The sequence below is a fragment of the Nicotiana sylvestris genome, chromosome 12, assembly GCF_000393655.2.
Source record: "Nicotiana sylvestris chromosome 12, ASM39365v2, whole genome shotgun sequence".
Lineage (NCBI taxonomy): Eukaryota > Viridiplantae > Streptophyta > Magnoliopsida > Solanales > Solanaceae > Nicotiana > Nicotiana sylvestris.
In genome coordinates this window covers 17,659,670-17,679,435 of record NC_091068.1, presented here as the reverse complement: position 1 = coordinate 17,679,435, position 19,766 = coordinate 17,659,670, and the positions used below count along the sequence as shown (strand labels likewise).

General features: G+C 36.1%; 1 protein-coding gene across 1 annotated transcript; it reads right to left on the bottom strand.

Moving 5' to 3' along the window:
- Positions 1–1,979: 1,979 nt before the first annotated feature.
- LOC104231869 (UDP-glycosyltransferase 74G1-like) lies at positions 1,980–4,305 on the bottom strand. The gene is made up of 2 exons (XM_009784927.2): positions 3,605–4,305; positions 1,980–3,011 (listed from the first exon to the last, which is right to left on the bottom strand). The coding sequence occupies exons 1-2, from the start codon at positions 4,241–4,243 to the stop codon at positions 2,262–2,264; spliced, it is 1,389 nt and encodes a 462-aa protein (XP_009783229.1). The 5' UTR covers positions 4,244–4,305; the 3' UTR covers positions 1,980–2,261.
- Positions 4,306–19,766: the final 15,461 nt, after the last annotated feature.

Here is a 19,766-nt window from a genome sequence, read left to right as displayed (position 1 = left end):
TCACAAAGAGTTGATAACAACACCCCGAGGGATGAGGCTGACTTCGATGGGGCCAGGGGGAACGACATCGGATCTGGTAATAACAATGAGAATGATCCCTTTAAAACCGAACTCATGCACTTCATGAGGGAAATAAATGCCCGAACGGACAAAATCCCCGGTGTGCCGCCAGTGTTGAAAAGGACTAGAATCAAAGAAATACACCTGATTGTTGTTCAAACGAAGTGCGATACCTGAGTTAATCCCGAAACGGTTCAAAATGCCAAACGTGCTAAAATATGATGGAACCACAGGCGATCTAAGAATGCTACATACAAGTCTGAAAATAAGCAATACAATGTTTCTGAATTAAGGAAATGAAACAAGAATAAAGGGATAGAGGGAGACGCCAGGGCATGCGGACGCCTGCAGGTCTACCTTGGATCTCCGCATGGACGGAAGACAGCCACCTAATATACGGTCCAAATACGGCTGCTCCGGGACCTGCACATAGTGCAGAGTGTAGTATCAGCACAACCGACCCTATGTGCTGGTAAGTGCCTAGCCTAACCTCGGCGAAGCATTGACGAGGCTAGGACCAAACTACCAAATAAACCTGTGCAATTCAACTAAATACAGTGGAAAAGAAGAACAATAATATACAGTCAAGTATGGGAGGGGTAACATGCTGGGGGGGGGGGAACTATCAATTTAAAATAGAAAGACAACAGGTAATTGAAAGAAACAACGTATCTCAGTTATCAACAAAGAATCAGAAATCAATAAGTGCACGACATCACCCTTCGTGCTTTTACTCTCGTCCTTACCAAAGCAATCAAGTAATGAAAATGTGCACGGCATCACCCTTCGTGCTTTTACTCTCGCCTTCACCAAAGCAATCAAGTAATGAAAATGTGCACGGCATCACCCTTTGTACTTTTACTCTCGTCCTCACCAAAGCAACCACTATTTTGCTGCAACAGAGACCGGTCCAGCATAAAACATTTTCACACTCATGAGATAATGAAATAGGCGAACATTCTAATTACAACAAAAACATACTTAGTGTATTTCCACAAGTGAGGTTTGGGGAGGTAGAGTGTATGCAGACGTTACCTCTATCTCCACAAGGTGGAGATAGAGAGGCTATTTCGGCTAAACCCTCAGCTATCTAATTGCAAAAATTAAATCTTTACGGTTCACTTTGAGCTAAGTCCATGTTGAGCCGTTGTTGAATGAATCACATGTGAAACTCTCAAGTATATGAATGCTTTAATGAGTTACTAAACTATAAGTTCTATACTTCAAATTATCATCTTAGTTAAGGAGATGAAAAGATTGACAAACACTACAAAGTTATAAAGTGTTTCATCTCTTCGTGATGAATAATTAGCTCAGACACATGCTCATACAAGTTTTCTGATGAAATTAGCTTCTTCCGGTCTATGTATCCCAATTGAGGGCACAGGAGTAAGGTTTACGAAAAGAAGGCTTAGGGTTGCACTCTCGAGGTACTGGTACACTTCAATGTCCAATCTTCCTTCCAGCTTCATTTTTTTAAATTATTTGTCATCCTGTCTCTTGTACTAGGTCTTCATATGCTATACGAAAAAGTTTCTCATTTTCTTTTCGTGCCTTTTGATGAATGGACGTATTCGTGAATCTTAGGTTTTGGTTTGGATAATTTGCATCACCTTCTTCATTTTCCTAAAAATTGTCTGAACATTTTTATAGCTGATCTTGCATCAAATGACATCAGGGCATATTTCCAATAATCTGATCTATGGTTATTTGCTCATCTTAATTAATTCACAAATACATCCAAATGTAAAAGTTCAGTTAAATGTCAGATGGCAAATAAAGCAACCACTAATCTAACCAATGGAAATGACCCAATGACTATTACACCTTATTGCACTTTGTTTCTAGTTTTCTTGTGGTCGGCAGATGCTAAAATTTAGGGATGACAAGAATTAATTGAACTTCTTGTGGTCGGCAGATGCTAAAATTTAGGGATGACAAGAATTAATTGAACAGCGAATTACAATAATCTCAGCTATTACATTTAGAAATTTGTAATAAACAAGATATTACAGCATGTTGCATTACAAAATGGAAAGAAGGAGAAAGTAAAATATGATTTAGGTCAAACTTGTTACTATAAGTCTAGGGAAGCCGGTGCATAAAGCATCTCGCGTAAAGGATTCGGGGAAAGGCCGCAGTATAAGTCTATAACCTGAAAAAGAAATTGCAAAGTACAAATCAGCTTCTTCTTTATTTTTCTATGGCACTTGGCTTTCCATTGAGGTAATAGTCAGCAACTTGGAAACAAATTCTTCAATATTTCTATTTGAACTTCCTCCTTCATCCACAGCTTTTCTAGTCAATTCCTTCCATTTCTTTGCATTTTCCCTAATCATTTTTCCTTTCTCTTCTTCCATTACTATCTTTATACATTCTTCAATAATTTCTCTTCTAACAATCCCTTTCTCATCTTGTTTTGCTCTAACACCCATCTCCCAAACATCTTTCACAAGCTTTGCATTTGTAGGTTGATCTGACCATTGTGGCATTGCAACCATTGGTACGCCCAAACTAATTGCTTCCAGAGTCGAATTCCACCCACAGTGCGTGAGAAAACACCCTATTGATTTGTGTTCCAAGACTTGTAATTGTGGACACCATGACACGACTAAGCCTTTTTCACTTGCTAATTCCTCTACAAAGTTCTTGGGAAGTTTGGATTCTTCAGTGGATCTAACTACCCATAAGAAGTTCTTGTTGCTATTTCTCAAACCCCATGCTAATTCTTCCATTTGCTCTGCTTCTACTTTGGCTAAGCTTCCAAATGATACATATACTACTGAGCTAACTGGTTGATGGTTTAACCAGTTTAGGCATGCATCTGTCATTGGTTTGAAGACACTAAGGCCATATTCTTTATCATCTGGTAGCCTCTTGTCTAGGTACATTGATGGTATAGCCGGTCCAATTGTCTTGATTGGATAAACCTCGGACATCCAATCAATTACCTGCATGTCAAACAATTTGAAACATGATACTAATAAGATTTCATGTAACAATTTAAATCTGAATACACTGACAATGTAAATTAAGATCTTGTTACATTTATATTTAGTGCAGTCTAACCTATTGTAGTATATTTTTAATTTACTTCACCTAATAAATGGCTTTTTGTGTTTTTAAAATGTCAACTATGTCAAAACAAGTTCAGTTTGTTAGTAAAATGTTACTTCCTCTATTTGACTTGACACAAACTTTAATAAAGAGAATGACTTTTGAGATATGTGGTCTAAAATAAGCCACATCATTTGTGTAGCTATAAAACTTTTAAAACTTATTGTCTTAAACCTATCATATCACTTGTGTGACTATAAATACTTCTTATTAAAAAAATAGTGAAGCTGTCAATCTTTTTAAAACGAACTAATAAGTAAATAGCGTATATCATTTTGATAGAGAGAGTATTAAGACCCGATAGAGAAAAGGCTGTATAGTTTTGGAATCTTGATGAGAACATTCAAGAACATATATGTAGCCAATTAACAAGTTCCAAATGGACCAAACAAACAAAGAAAAGAACAAAAGTAGAATATTCTCTTACCTCTTTCTCCAATTCATAGAAGCTGTTGATTAGAACCCAATCCACTTTTTCAAGATTCGAGAATTGATTCACCAACATTTCAAGAACTCTTGCTGATTCAGGACTAATTTCAAAAGTAGGTACATCTGATGTCTCAACTGTTAATAATCCAGGAATTGAGATTTCTTCATCAATGTCAGTTGGAGGAAGTTTTAGAACCCCTTTATGTACATGGTAATAAATGTTATCCACTGTACAAGATTGTGTGAAAAAAGCAGCAGTAGCTAATCCAAACTTCTTTGCTACTTCTACAGCCCAAGGAAGAAATGGATCGTAAACTATGCAACTCACAGGACAACCACAATTTGTTAACTTTCCAATAAGCTGAGACAGAGTATCCGAGCCAACTTCTTTGAATCTTGTAAAATAGGCCACAAAGGTTCCAGCTTGCTCACGGCCTCCATCATCATAGCCATCGGAGATAGCCTCGACTGACACAGAAGTTGACAATTCTTGCATGTTTTTCAAGAAGGATTTGGTGGCTGCAATAGTGGTTTTGACACCTTTGGATTGCAAACGTTTGGAGAACTGGAGCATAGGGTTGATATGACCCTGAGCTGGATATGGCAAGATCAAGCAATGAGCTTTGTGAGTAGTCATCTTTTGCAAGTTCTTCTTAATTGATGGCCAAAACTATATTGAGGGGAATGCTAGTTTAATTTGCAAAATCCTGCAGTGAAAATGAGGTTCTTATAGTTTTTTGATAAAGTTTGAAGTGTATGATTTGGACACTGATATTTTGTCAGAGGGTGTCTTGGATTTTTCTGAATTGCCAACATGTGCAATGACACAAGCAAAAGGATGTGCTAATGCACTAATAAAGGTTCATTTAAAGAATTATTATATCGTTAATTGGCCATCCATGTGATTTAGCGGGAATAGACCTTTTGTAAATTGTAATAACTCTTAGGTTTAAACATCATCGATATGACAACACGTGAAAATGAGAATTTAAGTGATATGAGAACGGCATTTTGCTCTTTTACTTTTCTTCCAAGGAAAATGTATTATATTTTTTTTTACTAGGAATATAACGATTTGTTTCATGTTCTCGCTTGATGTTACGTCAGCAGCAAGAGTTTGATATAATATGTTTCTGAATATTTTACCTTTTCAAATAGTACCATGGAAGTGCGGTGCATATTGAAAATGAATTTTGTAAGGTGTTCGCCATTATTATTGATAGTAAAGTATAATAATAATAATAACAGTGATAATAGTTGGATTACTTAATACGGAAAAAGTATGGGTGGAGCGGGGGTTAATCTTTTTTATGTATATATATATATATATTAGATGTTAAATTTACTTGGCATTTTTGTGGGTTTACTTTTTTTATATAAATATATTGCAACCTTGCATGTGTGAGAATAAGCACATATATGCGTCGACATGTTTCAGGCTCTAGTAGCTTCACCGAAACTATATTTTGATACAACCTATGATGTGATTTATTTTGTTAATTTTAGAAAACATTATTCAAGTATTACATGATATGGCAAGAAAAAGCTTTTTGGTAATATGTGTTATAACATACATTATGCTTTAAATATGAAAGTAAGTTCCGGGAGGAAGCTCGAAAGATCTGAATTAGTACATATTAGCTTTCTATATGGTGTTTTATCGATTATAAAAAGTACCTTTAGCATTTTAAGTATCCGATTGAACATCTTTAGCATATCCATCCGTCTTTAGTATGATAAGGCAGACAACATATCTTGATACTCAGGAAAGTTCAACTAAATTTCCTTCATTTGAAAATGTATTGTGTATATTGGTGAATTTTCGAGTTTTTGACCAATATTATCCCTTATTTTTGAGGATATGTCTATTTTGGTCCCTCAAATATAACCATGAACATATTTAGTCCCTTAAGTATGCTAAAGTGGGCCACCTTTAGTCTCAGTGACACAATATGTTCAAAAACTAACAGTGTTGGTTTCTATACATTTTGTATGTTAATATATAAAAAATATACAAATTTTATATACTTTTTCGGCTACCATATGTAAATAGTTTCTGGTGCGGGCTAAGAATGATAATACAACCTGGTTATTCGTTTGCTTCAGTAATATGCTCAAAAGTGATCCCGACAGCTCTATTTTGTTTTTCAAATTTTAAATTTTATTTTTGGAAAAATCAACCGAAAATTTTAAAAGTAAAAGTTTCAACGTTAAAATCTTAAATTTATCAGCTCTGTACTATTAGTGGGTGTTGGTAGGGGTGTTCATGGTTCGGTTTGGATCGGTTTTTCCCTAAAAAAAAACCAAGTAAGTCGGTTTTTCAAATATTAGAACCAAACCAAACTAATTAAGTCGGGTTTTCTCGATTCGGTTTATGTCGGTTTTTCGGTTTTCGGTTATTTGTCGGTTTTTTCTTAAATATAAGACATACACTACCAAACACATATTCCGGCGACCACATTTTCAATGTAACACTATCAAATCAATTGCCCTTTGAGAAATCTATTATTTACCAGAATATATTGATGATAATTGAATCAAATAGTGATGAATAATTTAAGGACTCAATTAAAAATATGTTATTTTTAACACGAAATGGATTCTTACACTAAACAAAAGAAAACTACCAATCAAACTAGAATGTAAAGGTAAAGAACTATATTAAAAGTGCAAACTATTAACATTTACCATAAATTTTTTGAAACTTTGTATAACAATATACATATATATAGGTGTAATAATAAATTTGGAATAACTACTCCAATAGTCGGTTTTGTTCGGTTTTTTCTGATTAAAACTAAAACCAAATTTGATCGGTTTTTAAAATTCAAAAGCAAAACCAAACCAAACCAAAAAGTATCAGTTTTTTTGCTCGGTTTGATTTGGTTTTCGGTTTGGTTCGGTTTTTCGGGTTTTTATGAACACCCCTAGGTGTTGGTTTATAAAATATTTTCGATAAGTAAATTAAAAAGACGGGGAGTGCCGAAACCAACCCCGAAATGAGAATGGCTTTTTTCTTTTATTGTTTATCTTCTTCTTACAATGTCACATAAGTAACACGAGGCAGTGCTGCTGTTTTTGAACACATTGTGTCAGTGAGACTAAAGGTGTCCCACTTTAGCATACTTAAGGGTTTATATATGCTCAGAGTTATATTTGAGGAATCTAAATAAACCTACCTCAAAGATAAGAGACAATATTGGCCAAAAACTCGTGAATTTCTTTATGTGTATGTACATAAATTGCCGAATTCCCGAAATATAAGAGAAAATATTTTTTGTATTTCTTAAATGAAATTCTTGCCTCTGGCCCTCCCTGCCACTATTGAAGGTGTGTATATGAGAGTGCACATGTGCAGTATGAGAGATTTTTTTTGCCCTTTTTCTTTCTTATTCATTAGCTTTTTTTTTTTTTTTGTTCTTTTCTTTTAGGTTAAGATCAAAATAATAAAATGAGAATTGTATTTGCAAAAACAAAGAATCCGCGGGAACTAAGGATAAGAACACTTTAGTCAATTCTCCTCTTACTATTTGCAAAAAACGGATTTCAAAATGTTTTGTTAATTCATTAATCTAGGGGTGTACATAGGTCGGGTTGGTTCGGATTTTACAATTACCAAACCAAACCAATTTGTGTCGGATTTTTAAATCTAAAGACCAAACCAAACCAATAAAACTCGGGTTTTTCAATCTCGATTTTTCTCGGGTTTTCGGGTTATTCGATCGGATTTTTTTCCGGTAAAATCTTCGTAGAACAAAACATATAACGTATGCTCAAAATATTTCTTTAATCCTAGTAAGATACAACTATATAAAGTATTTTCCAAGAAAATAATACAAAATATGAGATGTGCCATGGCATTATCCTAAAATATTCAACAATAAAAACAATAAAATTATGTAATATAAATATTGCTAATTAAAAATCCATAATAAAAATAAACATAATCTAAAAGTACTAAGCCATGCTAAAATAAATAGACTAATAAGGGAGTATTAATTACTTGACTAAACGCTAAAGAAAAATAAAAATAAGTTTTACATTTTTATCTAAATTATTGCAAAAAAAAAAAAGATATTCAATACGTTCTCGTTCGTAATATTGAATTGGTTGTCTTTTGTTAGCATTAGTATTGATTTGATTTTGGTTTGGGCTTTTGTTAGCATTATTTAATTTACTAATATAATGGCTATAAAACTTATTGGAGTATTCAAAAGTTCTAATTAGTCAAACCTTGAAATAATACCTTAAAAGATAAAATTATGAAAAAATTTAAGAAATATTTATAAATTACATCACAATAAGTATATTTATATATTAAATATATCTAAAATTTCTATATATGTAATGTCGGGTTGGTTTGGTTTCGGTTTGACTTTCTTTAGTTAAAACCAAACCAAACCAATTATGGTCGGGTTTTTTTCCAACACCAAATCAAATCATAGTCGGGTTTTTTTCTCGGTTTGACTCGGATTATCGGGTTGGTGCGATTTGTCGGTTTCCTTTGTACACCCCTACATTAATCTCTTGACGGCAAAATTTATAGATGTCGATTTGAGTAAAGTTTAGTCATTTTGCTGTTATAACAGGTAAAATTCAATTACTTTAACGAGACAAGAATAATTTTGTGATTATTATATTTTTAGCAAATTAAGTTTATTTATTTTACTGTTATAGTAAGTAAAATTCAATTACCGTGCAACAAAAAATGATTTTATAATTTACTATTACAGTAGAAAAAGTTCGTGACTATAAGTGAAATTAATCATCCATTTGATAATTATGACAAGTTTGGGAAAGTGTCTGTATTTTTGTTTCTGTTGTAATTGGGTCCTAAAAATTGAATGAGAGACCCTACCCCTTGTCTTTGATTGGCAAATTAAGATTTAGAAATGGAATTCACTTTGAAACTCTTCTGCAAAATTTGCTCCTATTATATTTACACATACCATTGCACATCTCTCTTCAACATTTAAATATTTACTATCCAATTTTACCCCTTTTTTAATAATCCAACTTCCAACTTCAAACTACATATATATACCACAAACTACAAAGAATTTGTATGGGTAATTAAATTAAACAATTTAAATGGAAAGAATATAAATTTAAACTACAAAGAATATATATATATATATATATATATATATATATATATATATCAATCTATTCAATATTCCTTCCAGATGTAATCATAATAATCACGGGCCGATATACACTTGAAATTACATGATTGACAGAATTTAGTAGTTTTTTTTTCCAGAACGTATAATTATGTTAAGAAATTCACTTTATATGAATAAATATTTATCTAGAACCCAATAAATTAAAAAAATTATGAATCTAAATCTCATAAACTTAAAATTCTGGATTGACTTGTGATAATAATCATTGAATTTTTTTGTGTGCTAAAAATGAAAACAATAAAAACATAAAAAGCAAAAGCTAGCATCATGGCACACGCACGAAGTTGTATCAAATTTGGCACTCACTCTTTCTTTAATGTACTATTATAAGAGAGCAACATGCCAATATGATTTGGTATATTTCCATTTTGTGACTGTCATTTTCTATCACGTTATCTCTGCTAATTAATGTATGTTCCACTCTCCTTTAAACTCTCCTGTATCTGTTCTTCATTCATTATATAAACTACTTAATTTGCTTAGTACTTTGTTATTGAGAATTATGCAAGAAATTAAGGATAATTAAGTTTGAGAAAAAAGCCACTTCTAAACTGAATGTTGTGTTTCCATGGTAAAAATTAGGACCGTAAGGTAAGCTGGCATTACTTTTCTTTTGTATATACTCTACATTAGATCGAATTTTTTCGTCGTTATTAACTTAATTTAACTTATTATACGAAAGTGAGCACATGTGAGATCTCACTCTTCGCATTTCTCTCCCCACGAGCAAAACATCCAAGACGCATAACACTTATCTAACGAGCGACAACGATTACGTTCTCATTTCAAAGAGTAAAATCATTGTCAAATATCCTAACCTACCTATATAATAAAAAAGGAATCCATCAGTCACTAGGTCTTCAACACGACATGATAGTATAACTTTTTTTGCACTATTAATTTATAGAAGTTAAAATCTTCTTCATTTGCTTTGCATATTCATGGTGACAGAATTATTTTAACTTTTTTTATTTTATTTTTCTGTATTACTTAGGAAAAGCAGCTCATATCACTTACCTAGGTGCTACTAAATGGACTCTCAAGTAGTGTGCTTTATGTATACGACGTCTCCGTATCGATCCGCGAGACTCTACTAGACTTGCTCATGACTCGTGAGATCTAAGGGAACCTAGTGCTCTGATACCATGTTGTCACGACCCAAAATCTACTAATGGTCGTGGTAGCGCCGGGCACCGCTGTCAGGTAAGCCAACCAAAAATACTTAATTAAATTCTCGTTTAAATATTTCCGAAAACACTTCTTTTATACGTTTAAAACAATACATAGCGAATTCCTCTGAATAAATAATGAAACATTTAACAACTTTTAAAATTCCTGAATAAATCCAAAGACATCTCAGAACCCGGTGTCACAAGTGCATGAGCAATTTCTAGGAAGTAATATAACACAACAACCGTCCGGTATACAAATTTTGGACATAAAATAAATACAGAAAACTGAAAGAGACTCTGCTGGCTACCGGTCGCCTCAAGAAGTGCAGCTCACCTAAGTCTCCGTATCAACCATGTTGCTTCGCTCAATAGGCCCCTAGAGATACATATGTCTATGCAACAAAAATGCATAGAAGTGTAGTATGAATACGAAACCAACGTGTACCCAATGAGTATCCCGTCTAATCTCGAAGAAGTGAAGACGAGATGACCGACTTCGACACTTACTAGTGGTCCAATAATGTTATCTCAATAATATAGTAAATCGATGATTTTAATAAACATGATTGTAATTCAATGGAATGAAGCAAGCAAGAAATTCTTTCTTTTATAGAAAATTTCCAAATTCTTTTTCATCCGTTAACCACCTCCATTTTTTATCCGTTAACCACCCGGAATCCACCCGAGGCCCCCGGGACCCCAACCAATCATACCAACCAGTCCCAAAACTCATTACGGACTTACTCGAGGCCTCAAATCATAACAAACAACGCTAAAATCATGAACCGATCTCCAATCCAAGCTTAATGAACTTTAGAACTTCAAACTTCTACTCTCGATGTTTAAACCTATCAAATCACGTTCGATTGACCCCAAATTTTGCACACAAGTCATATTTGACATTATGGACCTACTCGAACTTCCGGAATCGGATTTCAACCCCGATATCAAAAAGTCCACTTCCGGTCAAACTTCTCAAAAACCTTCAATTTTCTATCTTTAGCCAAATGACTTCAAAATGAACTACGGACCTCTGAATTCACTTCCGATCGTGCTCCCAACTCCAGAATCACCATACGGAGCTACTACCAAGCTCGGAATCCCAAACAGACATTGATAACATTGAAATGCACTTCAAGCCAAACTTATGAAATTTCTTCATAAATGCTAACTTCCACCATAGGTGCCAAAACACTCCCGGGTCATCCAAAACCCGATACGGGCATACGCCCAAGTCCGAAATCATCATACGAACCTGTTGAAACCTTCAGATCCCGATTCCAAGGTCGTTTACTTAAAAATCCAACCCTAGTTAATTCTTACAACTTAAAGCTTCTGAAATGAGAATTCTCTTTCCAAATCAACTCGGAACTTTCCGAAATTTAATTCCGACCACGCGTACAAGTCATAATACCTGAAATAAAGCTGCTCATGGCCTCAAACTGCTGAACGACGCGCTAGATCTTAAAACGACCGGTCGGATCATTACATTCTCTCCCACTTAAACATACGTTCGTCCTCGAATGTGCTGCGAACTACATTGAAGTAGTCTGAAATCACCGTTTAACACCTCATGCACCTTCTCGTGCTACCACAACTCAGCTGAGCACATTAGCTCTATCAATCCTGAAGATATCCTTTTTTCACTTAAGCATATAAGCCTTGGACCCCAATTCCAACATCCGAAATTCTCCGTCAGGCCTGTTTCCAAGTTACAACCACCGTATCAATCACCACATGATGTACCAGAACATGACTGCATACCTTCGCTAAATTCATACCTTACACCGCTTTATATCCTCTAAGCACAATAGTCAAAATTCCACGAATCGGATGCTCACAACGCACCTCATGATATACATAGCTCTTACTCTAACTCTTACAATATCGCCACGATGGAAGATGGGCGTAGAAATTCATAACCAATTGCTGAATCAACAATCCATTGAGTCTATACTCCTGACAAGAACCATCACCTCATTCTAAATCGAATAATGGTCTTAATTTCTTAATATATTTCATATAATCAGATTGCACTAATCCTAAATCCAATGATCTCATCTCACCCAGTGCGAACTATTCCGGCAATAAGCCACCCGGACATGATCAAAAATCTCATATGATGCCGCAATGTGCCAATAGGCTACCAATTCGAACGCGTTACAAGAGGAAGACGAACTCTAGAAGGGACTACTCAACTCACGCACTAATACGGACTTTCCTTAGAAAATAGAAAGCAAGGCATACACAAATAGCATATAGAAAACTATACTCAACATCACACTATTACAGCGCCCAACCCGATCCAAATAACATAGCACTCACCTAAGGAGATGCACACCGATCTGGATTGCTCATTACAATAAAATACTGAATATCGGTCATAAACACGCTAAGTGCATAATACTATCCTTGAGGGAACATATAGCGCTATAAGCTACAAAACTCAAGCACAACTGAGGTGCTATATACGATCTAAATCTCGAGAGACATCCTGATCATAAAACCTCATTGCTACGCGGAATCTCAACACATAAGAAATTTACCAAGCTGTCTCACAACTCATACGGCACTATAGAACATTACATGAAATAGCTGACGACGAAATAACACCCCGACTACTCTTCCATAAGGAGCGCATTGCTGAGATGAACACATCTATCCTGATATAAAGCCCATATTCACATTTAAATCCATCCACAGACCCCAAGCTAATTCCGATCATACTGAACTAGGCCAATAACCTTCAATAACGGCCCCCTTTTTCTCATAACACACAAGAACAACCATCATAACCGGAGTAATCCTCCATAGTCCACAACACAATAAACTAAGTGCCCTCCAGGCATCACTTCTCAATTTAACGACATCACTACAATCTTCATACTTGGTTTAACTTCTTCAATCACTCAAGTGACTACATGCCACATTTATACAACCTTTTCGTGGGGCACACTCCCACGACATTCCGTAATGGATAACAAGTCTGTACATCCAAACCATGGTCGCACTAACGCTGAAAAGCGATCAAGAATCCTTAACCAGGATACAAAGCCTCTTTCACCAAAACACCGATCTCAGGTGACACTGAAGATAATTCCACTTACTCTAGAAATCTAAACTCATTTCCTGCTCATCCGAGCTCGTGACATCCTTGTCAACACCGAACTGCAACCTTGATCCTTACTTCAAATTCCATACCACTCACTGCAACCAACATGTCAATATTCAATAGAACACGATTTTCATCGTAACTCCAGAACCACTAATAGATTAACCCTTCATCATATAAAAACTTTTCACTTAACTCACTTCAGGAGAACCATAGCAACACACAGGCGAATTCTCATAGCCGTAGAATATGCAAATCTCTAAGTAGTGGTCTAAGCCACCATAGCCCTTCCGGGATCCGCCTACACATAACAGGCCATAACAGAAGAATACTCCTGAATAACATCAGTCACGGCGGCCGACAAGCCTCATATGTACCGCTACATATCACATGCATAACTTGATCATGCTGAAGGAACTGATCTCTACCACCAATATGCTAACTCAACTATGGCTAACCAATCTATCTTCTTTCGATTTACCTTAATTGCCTTAGAAATAATAATAACTCCATCCGCACTCACCCCCGAGTGACCTTGAATCATGAGATCATGTTGTCTCAAATCCCAAGAACTATTTCATACTTCCTAATTGCTAAACTGCAGGTCAAAACATCCCAGAACATTCTGGGCACCTTCTCATAAGCTGCTACGAACCTTGATTCTTAACTGTACCTATAGACTCGAAATCATTAGGCACCACATTACCCCTTTGAATCCACTAGGACCATTGCTGAGAGCCACCCGCTCTGACTTAGCCCCGAATATAATCAACCCCACGAATCTTCTAGCACATGATTACCCTCTCGACGAAGCACCCGACAGAATTACTTCCCTTGGAACCCGCATCTATACAAGGCATAAATCCTGAATCCTTTCCCAAGTCTGAACATGATCCAATAAGGCCAACCTTAGCACACCTCTAACAATTCCTTTGCTCAAGTTATCACTTATGTTCTTTTCCCATAGCTAAAATAACTTACCAATACGCCGATGACCCGAAACCTCACAAGAAGATAACCATATAACCCAATCGTAGACGGTGGGACTCTCCCACTTAGCTTGAAGCCACTATTACACAACTCTGAAATTCACCAGAATCCTTAATCTCTTATTGACATAACCTTGCGCAATCAACCGCCAAAATTCTCGGAATCTTCCTGTAAAACCCCTTTTATATTTTGAATTGTCAACCACATTTGCACGACCGATCTCTTTGTTATACAACCAATAGGATTCTTCGCAGAAGCCTTGCCAACCACGCGACCACTAACCTGCTCACAGGGAATAACCCACCTATGGAAATCACTTCCCGACACCTTCCAACGCTGTTGCACGGGGTACAATCACTACGACATCAATAACCCATCCTAAGTTCGAGCTCACTCTCTAGCTGCACAAGTCCATTCATCCCTTGTGGACATCAACTAAATGTGTAGCAATAACCTTCCAATCCGAAGTTATGTTGTATCCTTCTTCATTTCAAGTAGCTTCGTCCCGTTATATCAAACCTTCTGCCGCATAATGGCCCATGATTCCAATTAACCCCGTAGGCCCCAATCACTAATCTCTAAAATTGTCAAATCATTCCAAACTCTCCTTAAGGTGCGTAGTCATCCTACCACAATGCCCATATGCAACTCCGCCACTCTCCCAATTTGGCGGAACTCATCCCTTTAATTGACTACTCGACCTTTGCTTCTTATACTTGACCTTCTAGAAATTTTAACCACCGCCTTACACTTCCCACATGTCCTTCTTCATCCTTTGCTGCTCAGTTGTTGCCTTAAATAAAATCTATCTTTGTAGCACTTGAACCCACAATCACTACTAACTTTAAACCTTTTTGAAGATCATCTTTCTCGAGCCGTCGATGTTAGGAACACCAATTCAATCCTGAACCACCGCACCCCGCAATCTTTGACCGTCGTACATTCAATAAGGACAACGACCTCATCATAGAAGGAAACTCCACCACGCTCATAAATACCAAGTCTCGTTATCCCATTAACACAAATCTGAACATTCTTAGCCTGATTGCTTTTCCCCTACTGGGAATAAATTACCAAAATCCCTAGATCATGCACTGAGTAAAGCTCCCCTCAAATCATTCACTACTCCGACACGTAGGCAAACTTCCTACCATCATATTAATACTGCGGAACAATCGTTCATAGCATCATGACAACTTGGGCCTAGCCTCAGAGCTCTCAGAAGTGTCGCTACTGAGTTGAAATGACAGAATATCCTTCCACAAGACGACGATAATAGCTCAGACAACAATACCGGGAGAACATCCCACACCACATATGTAGTGCCATTACAATCCTTCAATTCTCGATTTATAACCAGTGGTTCGCGTCGCGTAAGATTGAGTAGGAAAGAAACAAAGGCATAAGCCTCAAGGAATCAAATCGCACGATGAGAAGTCAAGAAGGGAAGTACTCCTAACAACCCTGTAGCCTCCCGAAGATAAGTACAAACGTCTCCGTACCGATCCACGAGACTCTACTAGACTTGCTCATAACTCGTGAGACCTAAGGGAACCTAGTGCTCTGATACCATGTTGTCACGACCCAAAATCCACTAAGGATCGTGGTGGCGCCGGACACCGCTGTCAGGCAAGCCAACCAAAAATACTTAATTAAATTCTCGTTTAAATATTTCCAAAAACATTTCTTTTATACGTTTAAAACAATACATAGCAAATTCCTCTGAATAAATAATGAAACATTTAACAACTTTTAAAATTCCTGAATAAATCCAAAGACATCTCAGAACCCGGTGTCACAAGTGCATGAGCAATTTCTAGGAAGTAATATAATACAACAACCGTCCGGTATACAAATTCTGGACAAAAAATAAATACAGAAAACTAAAAGAGACTCTGCTGTCTATGGATCGCCTCAAGAAGTGCAGCTCACCTAAGTCTCCATATCAACCATGCTGCTTCGCCTAATAGGCCCCTAGAGATACATATGTTTGTGCAACAAAAATGCACAGAAGTGTAGTATGAGTACGAAAACAACGTGTACCCAATGAGTATCCCGTCTAATCTCGAAGAAGTAGAGACGAGATGGTCGACTTCGACACTTACTAGTGGTCCAATAATGTTATCTCAATAATATAGTAAAACGATGATTTTTATAAACATGATTGTAATTCAATGGAATGAAGCAAGTAAGAAATTCTTTCTTTTATAGAAAATTTCCAAATTCCTTTTCATCGTTTAGGCAAATATTCTCAAACCGAGAAGAGGCAATAACAAGTTCAATAAGTTTCAAGGCAAGCAATACAAGCATGCGCAAATCATGCCGAGGCGTACAACCCGATCCAACAGAAAATAAATTGTGCACTGCCGAGGGTCGAACGACACGAACCATAGATGCATCTATTTAATCTACTGAGGCGTTCGGTCCGTTCCAAAAATAAACACACATAGACAGTCAATCAAGAAGTCCACACGGAGCAATTATCCAACGAAAGCCAATCCTCTTTTAAACATTTTAAGAAAAATGAAGTTTAATCTGTTTAGAAGTTCATTTACTAATTCGATGTGATTTAAGCAATTCAAGCTGTCGATAAGTTCGCAAATAATCCAAGTATAACATGCTTCTAGGTCCTAAACTACTCAGACAATAGCATAATAGTAGCTACGCACGGACTCTCGTCACCTCGTGCGTACGTAGCCCCCACAAATAGGAGCACATGACCAATTATTTTACCTATGGAGACAATTCTCTCTTACAAGGTTAGAAAGGAGACTCACCACGCTCCGAAGATCCATAACCCACATTCCACGCTCTTCCGAAGACTCAAATTGATGCACAACGCTCCAAAACTAGCCAATAATTATGCAAATCCATTAATATACGCTTAATTAATCATTACAATCCAATTTATAATAATTCCTAATCCCGATCGAAAAGTTGACAAAATTGCCCTCTGGCCCACGTGCCCGGATTCCGATTTTTTTTGAAGATTAAGCTTACTCATAACTCCACGAACTCAAATATATAATTTACTCCCAATTCCATACCCAAAATCGTGGTCAAATTCCAAGAATATAAATTTCTAGGTCTTTCTACCAAAACCCCAAATTTCTACCAATTTACATGCTAAAATCCATACATAATCGATGCATTTAACTCAAGATGGATGAGATTAGCTTACCTTATTGTTGATGATGAAAAATCCCACTTGAAGTTCTCCCAAAAATCGCCCAAGTCAAGAAAATATGAGAGAAAATGGCCAAATTCCGATTTTTAAAAGAACCATTCTGCCTCCAGCACTTTCCGCACCTGCGGCCTCTCGACCGCTTCTGCGGTCCTTCCCAGGCTGCCCCTTTTTTGCTTCTGCGTCTTCTCCACCGCAGGTGCGGTCCCGCATCTGCAGAAAAACGACCGCATCTATGGTCCCTTCACTTCCAGTCCAAAACCGCATCTGCGGCTCTTCTGGACGCTTCTGCGGCCCAAATCTCGCAGGTGCGGTTATGACAGCAACCTGAAAGTTGAGCCTTCCAAAAATTCTATTTTCGATCCGGTAACCATCCGGAATCCACCCAAGGCCCCCGGCACCCCAACCAATCATACCAACCAGTTCCAAAACATATTACGGACTTACTTGAGGCCTCAAACCATAACAAACAACGCTAAAATCATGAATCGACCTCCAATCCAAGCTTAATGAACTTTAGAACTTCAAACTTCTACTCTCGATGTTTAAACCTATCAAATCACGTCTGATTGACCCCAAATTTTGCACGCAAGTCATATTTGACATTACGGACCTACTCGAACTTCCAGAATCGGATTCCGACACCGATATCAAAAAGTCCACTTCCGGTCAAACTTCTCAAAAACCTTCAATTTTCTATCTTTAGCCAAATGACTCCAAAATGACCTACGGACCTTGTAATTCACTTCCGATCGCGTTCCCAACTCCAGAATCACCATACGGAGCTACTCCCAGGCTCGGAATCCCAAACGGACATCGATAACACTGAAATGCACTTCAAGCCAAACTTATGAAATTTCTTCCAAAATGCTAACTTCCACCATTGGTGCCAAAACGCTCCCGAGTCATCCAAAACCCGATACGGGCATACGCCCGAGTCCGAAATCATCATACGAACCTGCTGGAACCTTAAGATCCCGATTCCAAGGTCGTTACTTAAAAATCCAACCCTAGTTAATTCTTACAACTTAAAGCTTCTGAAATGAGAATTCTCTTTCCAAATCAACTCTGAACTTTCCGAAATTTAATTCCGATCACGCGTACAAGTCATAATACCTGAAATGAAGCTGCTCATGGCCTCAGACTGTTGAACGACACGCTAGAGCTCAAAACGACCGGTCGTGTCGTTACATTTTTACACTTTTTCGACTACCAATTATAAATAATTTATAGCGCGAGCTAAAAATGAAAAAAAAAACCCGAAATATTTATGGCTTCAAATGTTAAAATCCAAAAGTCGGTATCAACAATAGGAAGAAACCGAGACACACTGTATGTCCGAATTGGATACTTCAAACTCTATTAAGACCATCTCCAACCCAACGCTATTTTTGACGTCAAACGCTATTTTGGTGTAAGATTTGGTGTTTTGATGCTTCAACCCAACACTATTTCTTATACCATTTTGGTGTGTGTAGAGTGTTACACCAAATTTAGTGTAACACTATTCATCAACACCATTACTATTCATCAATAGTTATTATTATCTTTTATTATATAACACTTTTAATTTAACATATTATAAATTTTGTAATTACTTATACTTTTTATGTAATATCTTTATAATATTACTTTTATATTTTAATTTTGGTGTATAATTTTTATTAATTAATTTTCGTTTATTTTATTTTTATATAAAATTATAAATTAATTTTATTATAAGTTATAATTGTGTAAAAATATATAGCCATCAAAAAGATGAAAAGTGCAAATTTACAAACTATAGAACCACATTTTCATTGTAGTATTTTCCCATCCATAAATTTAGAAGTTGCAAAAGATGACTACTCACGAAACTCACTGCTTGATCTTGTCTTGCCATATCCGGTCCAAGTCATATCAAACTTTAGCGATAGACGTAATATATTTGGAAACGGCTCTTCTGTTGCCAACTTTAGCGAGGACATAGTTAAACAATATTATAGGAATGTGGATAATTTGGTACACACCGAATTACCAAAATCGAAATTGAAAATTTTAGTATATGATATTTTAATATTCAATTTGGTATTTGGTTTAAGTTTTAAAAATATGTCATTTGCTTCAATATTCAGTATTTTAAAAAAATATCGAAATATCGATATCGAACCTAAATACATATAATTTACACAATATACATATTTTAGATTACAACATAATATAAAAAGCCTAAAATTTGAATTAATTTACATGTAGCGTTACTTGTTCTCATGTCATTGCTTGAGCGCAATTCACTTAATTATTGCCAGTTCAACTGTAAATTTTATTTTGGATTGTATTCCAGATTCCTATATTTATTTAAGAACTGATAATAGTCTAGTTCAAAAATTCTTACACGATCGTGTTGGCTTTTTCTCTAACTCACTCTCTAGAAAATTGTTAGTTCCAAAAGGGAGTTTTTTGATTTAGTTTGATATCCAAGATTTTTCTTTTACCTCTTAAAGACTAAAAAAAAAACAGGTATAGTTTTTTTATTC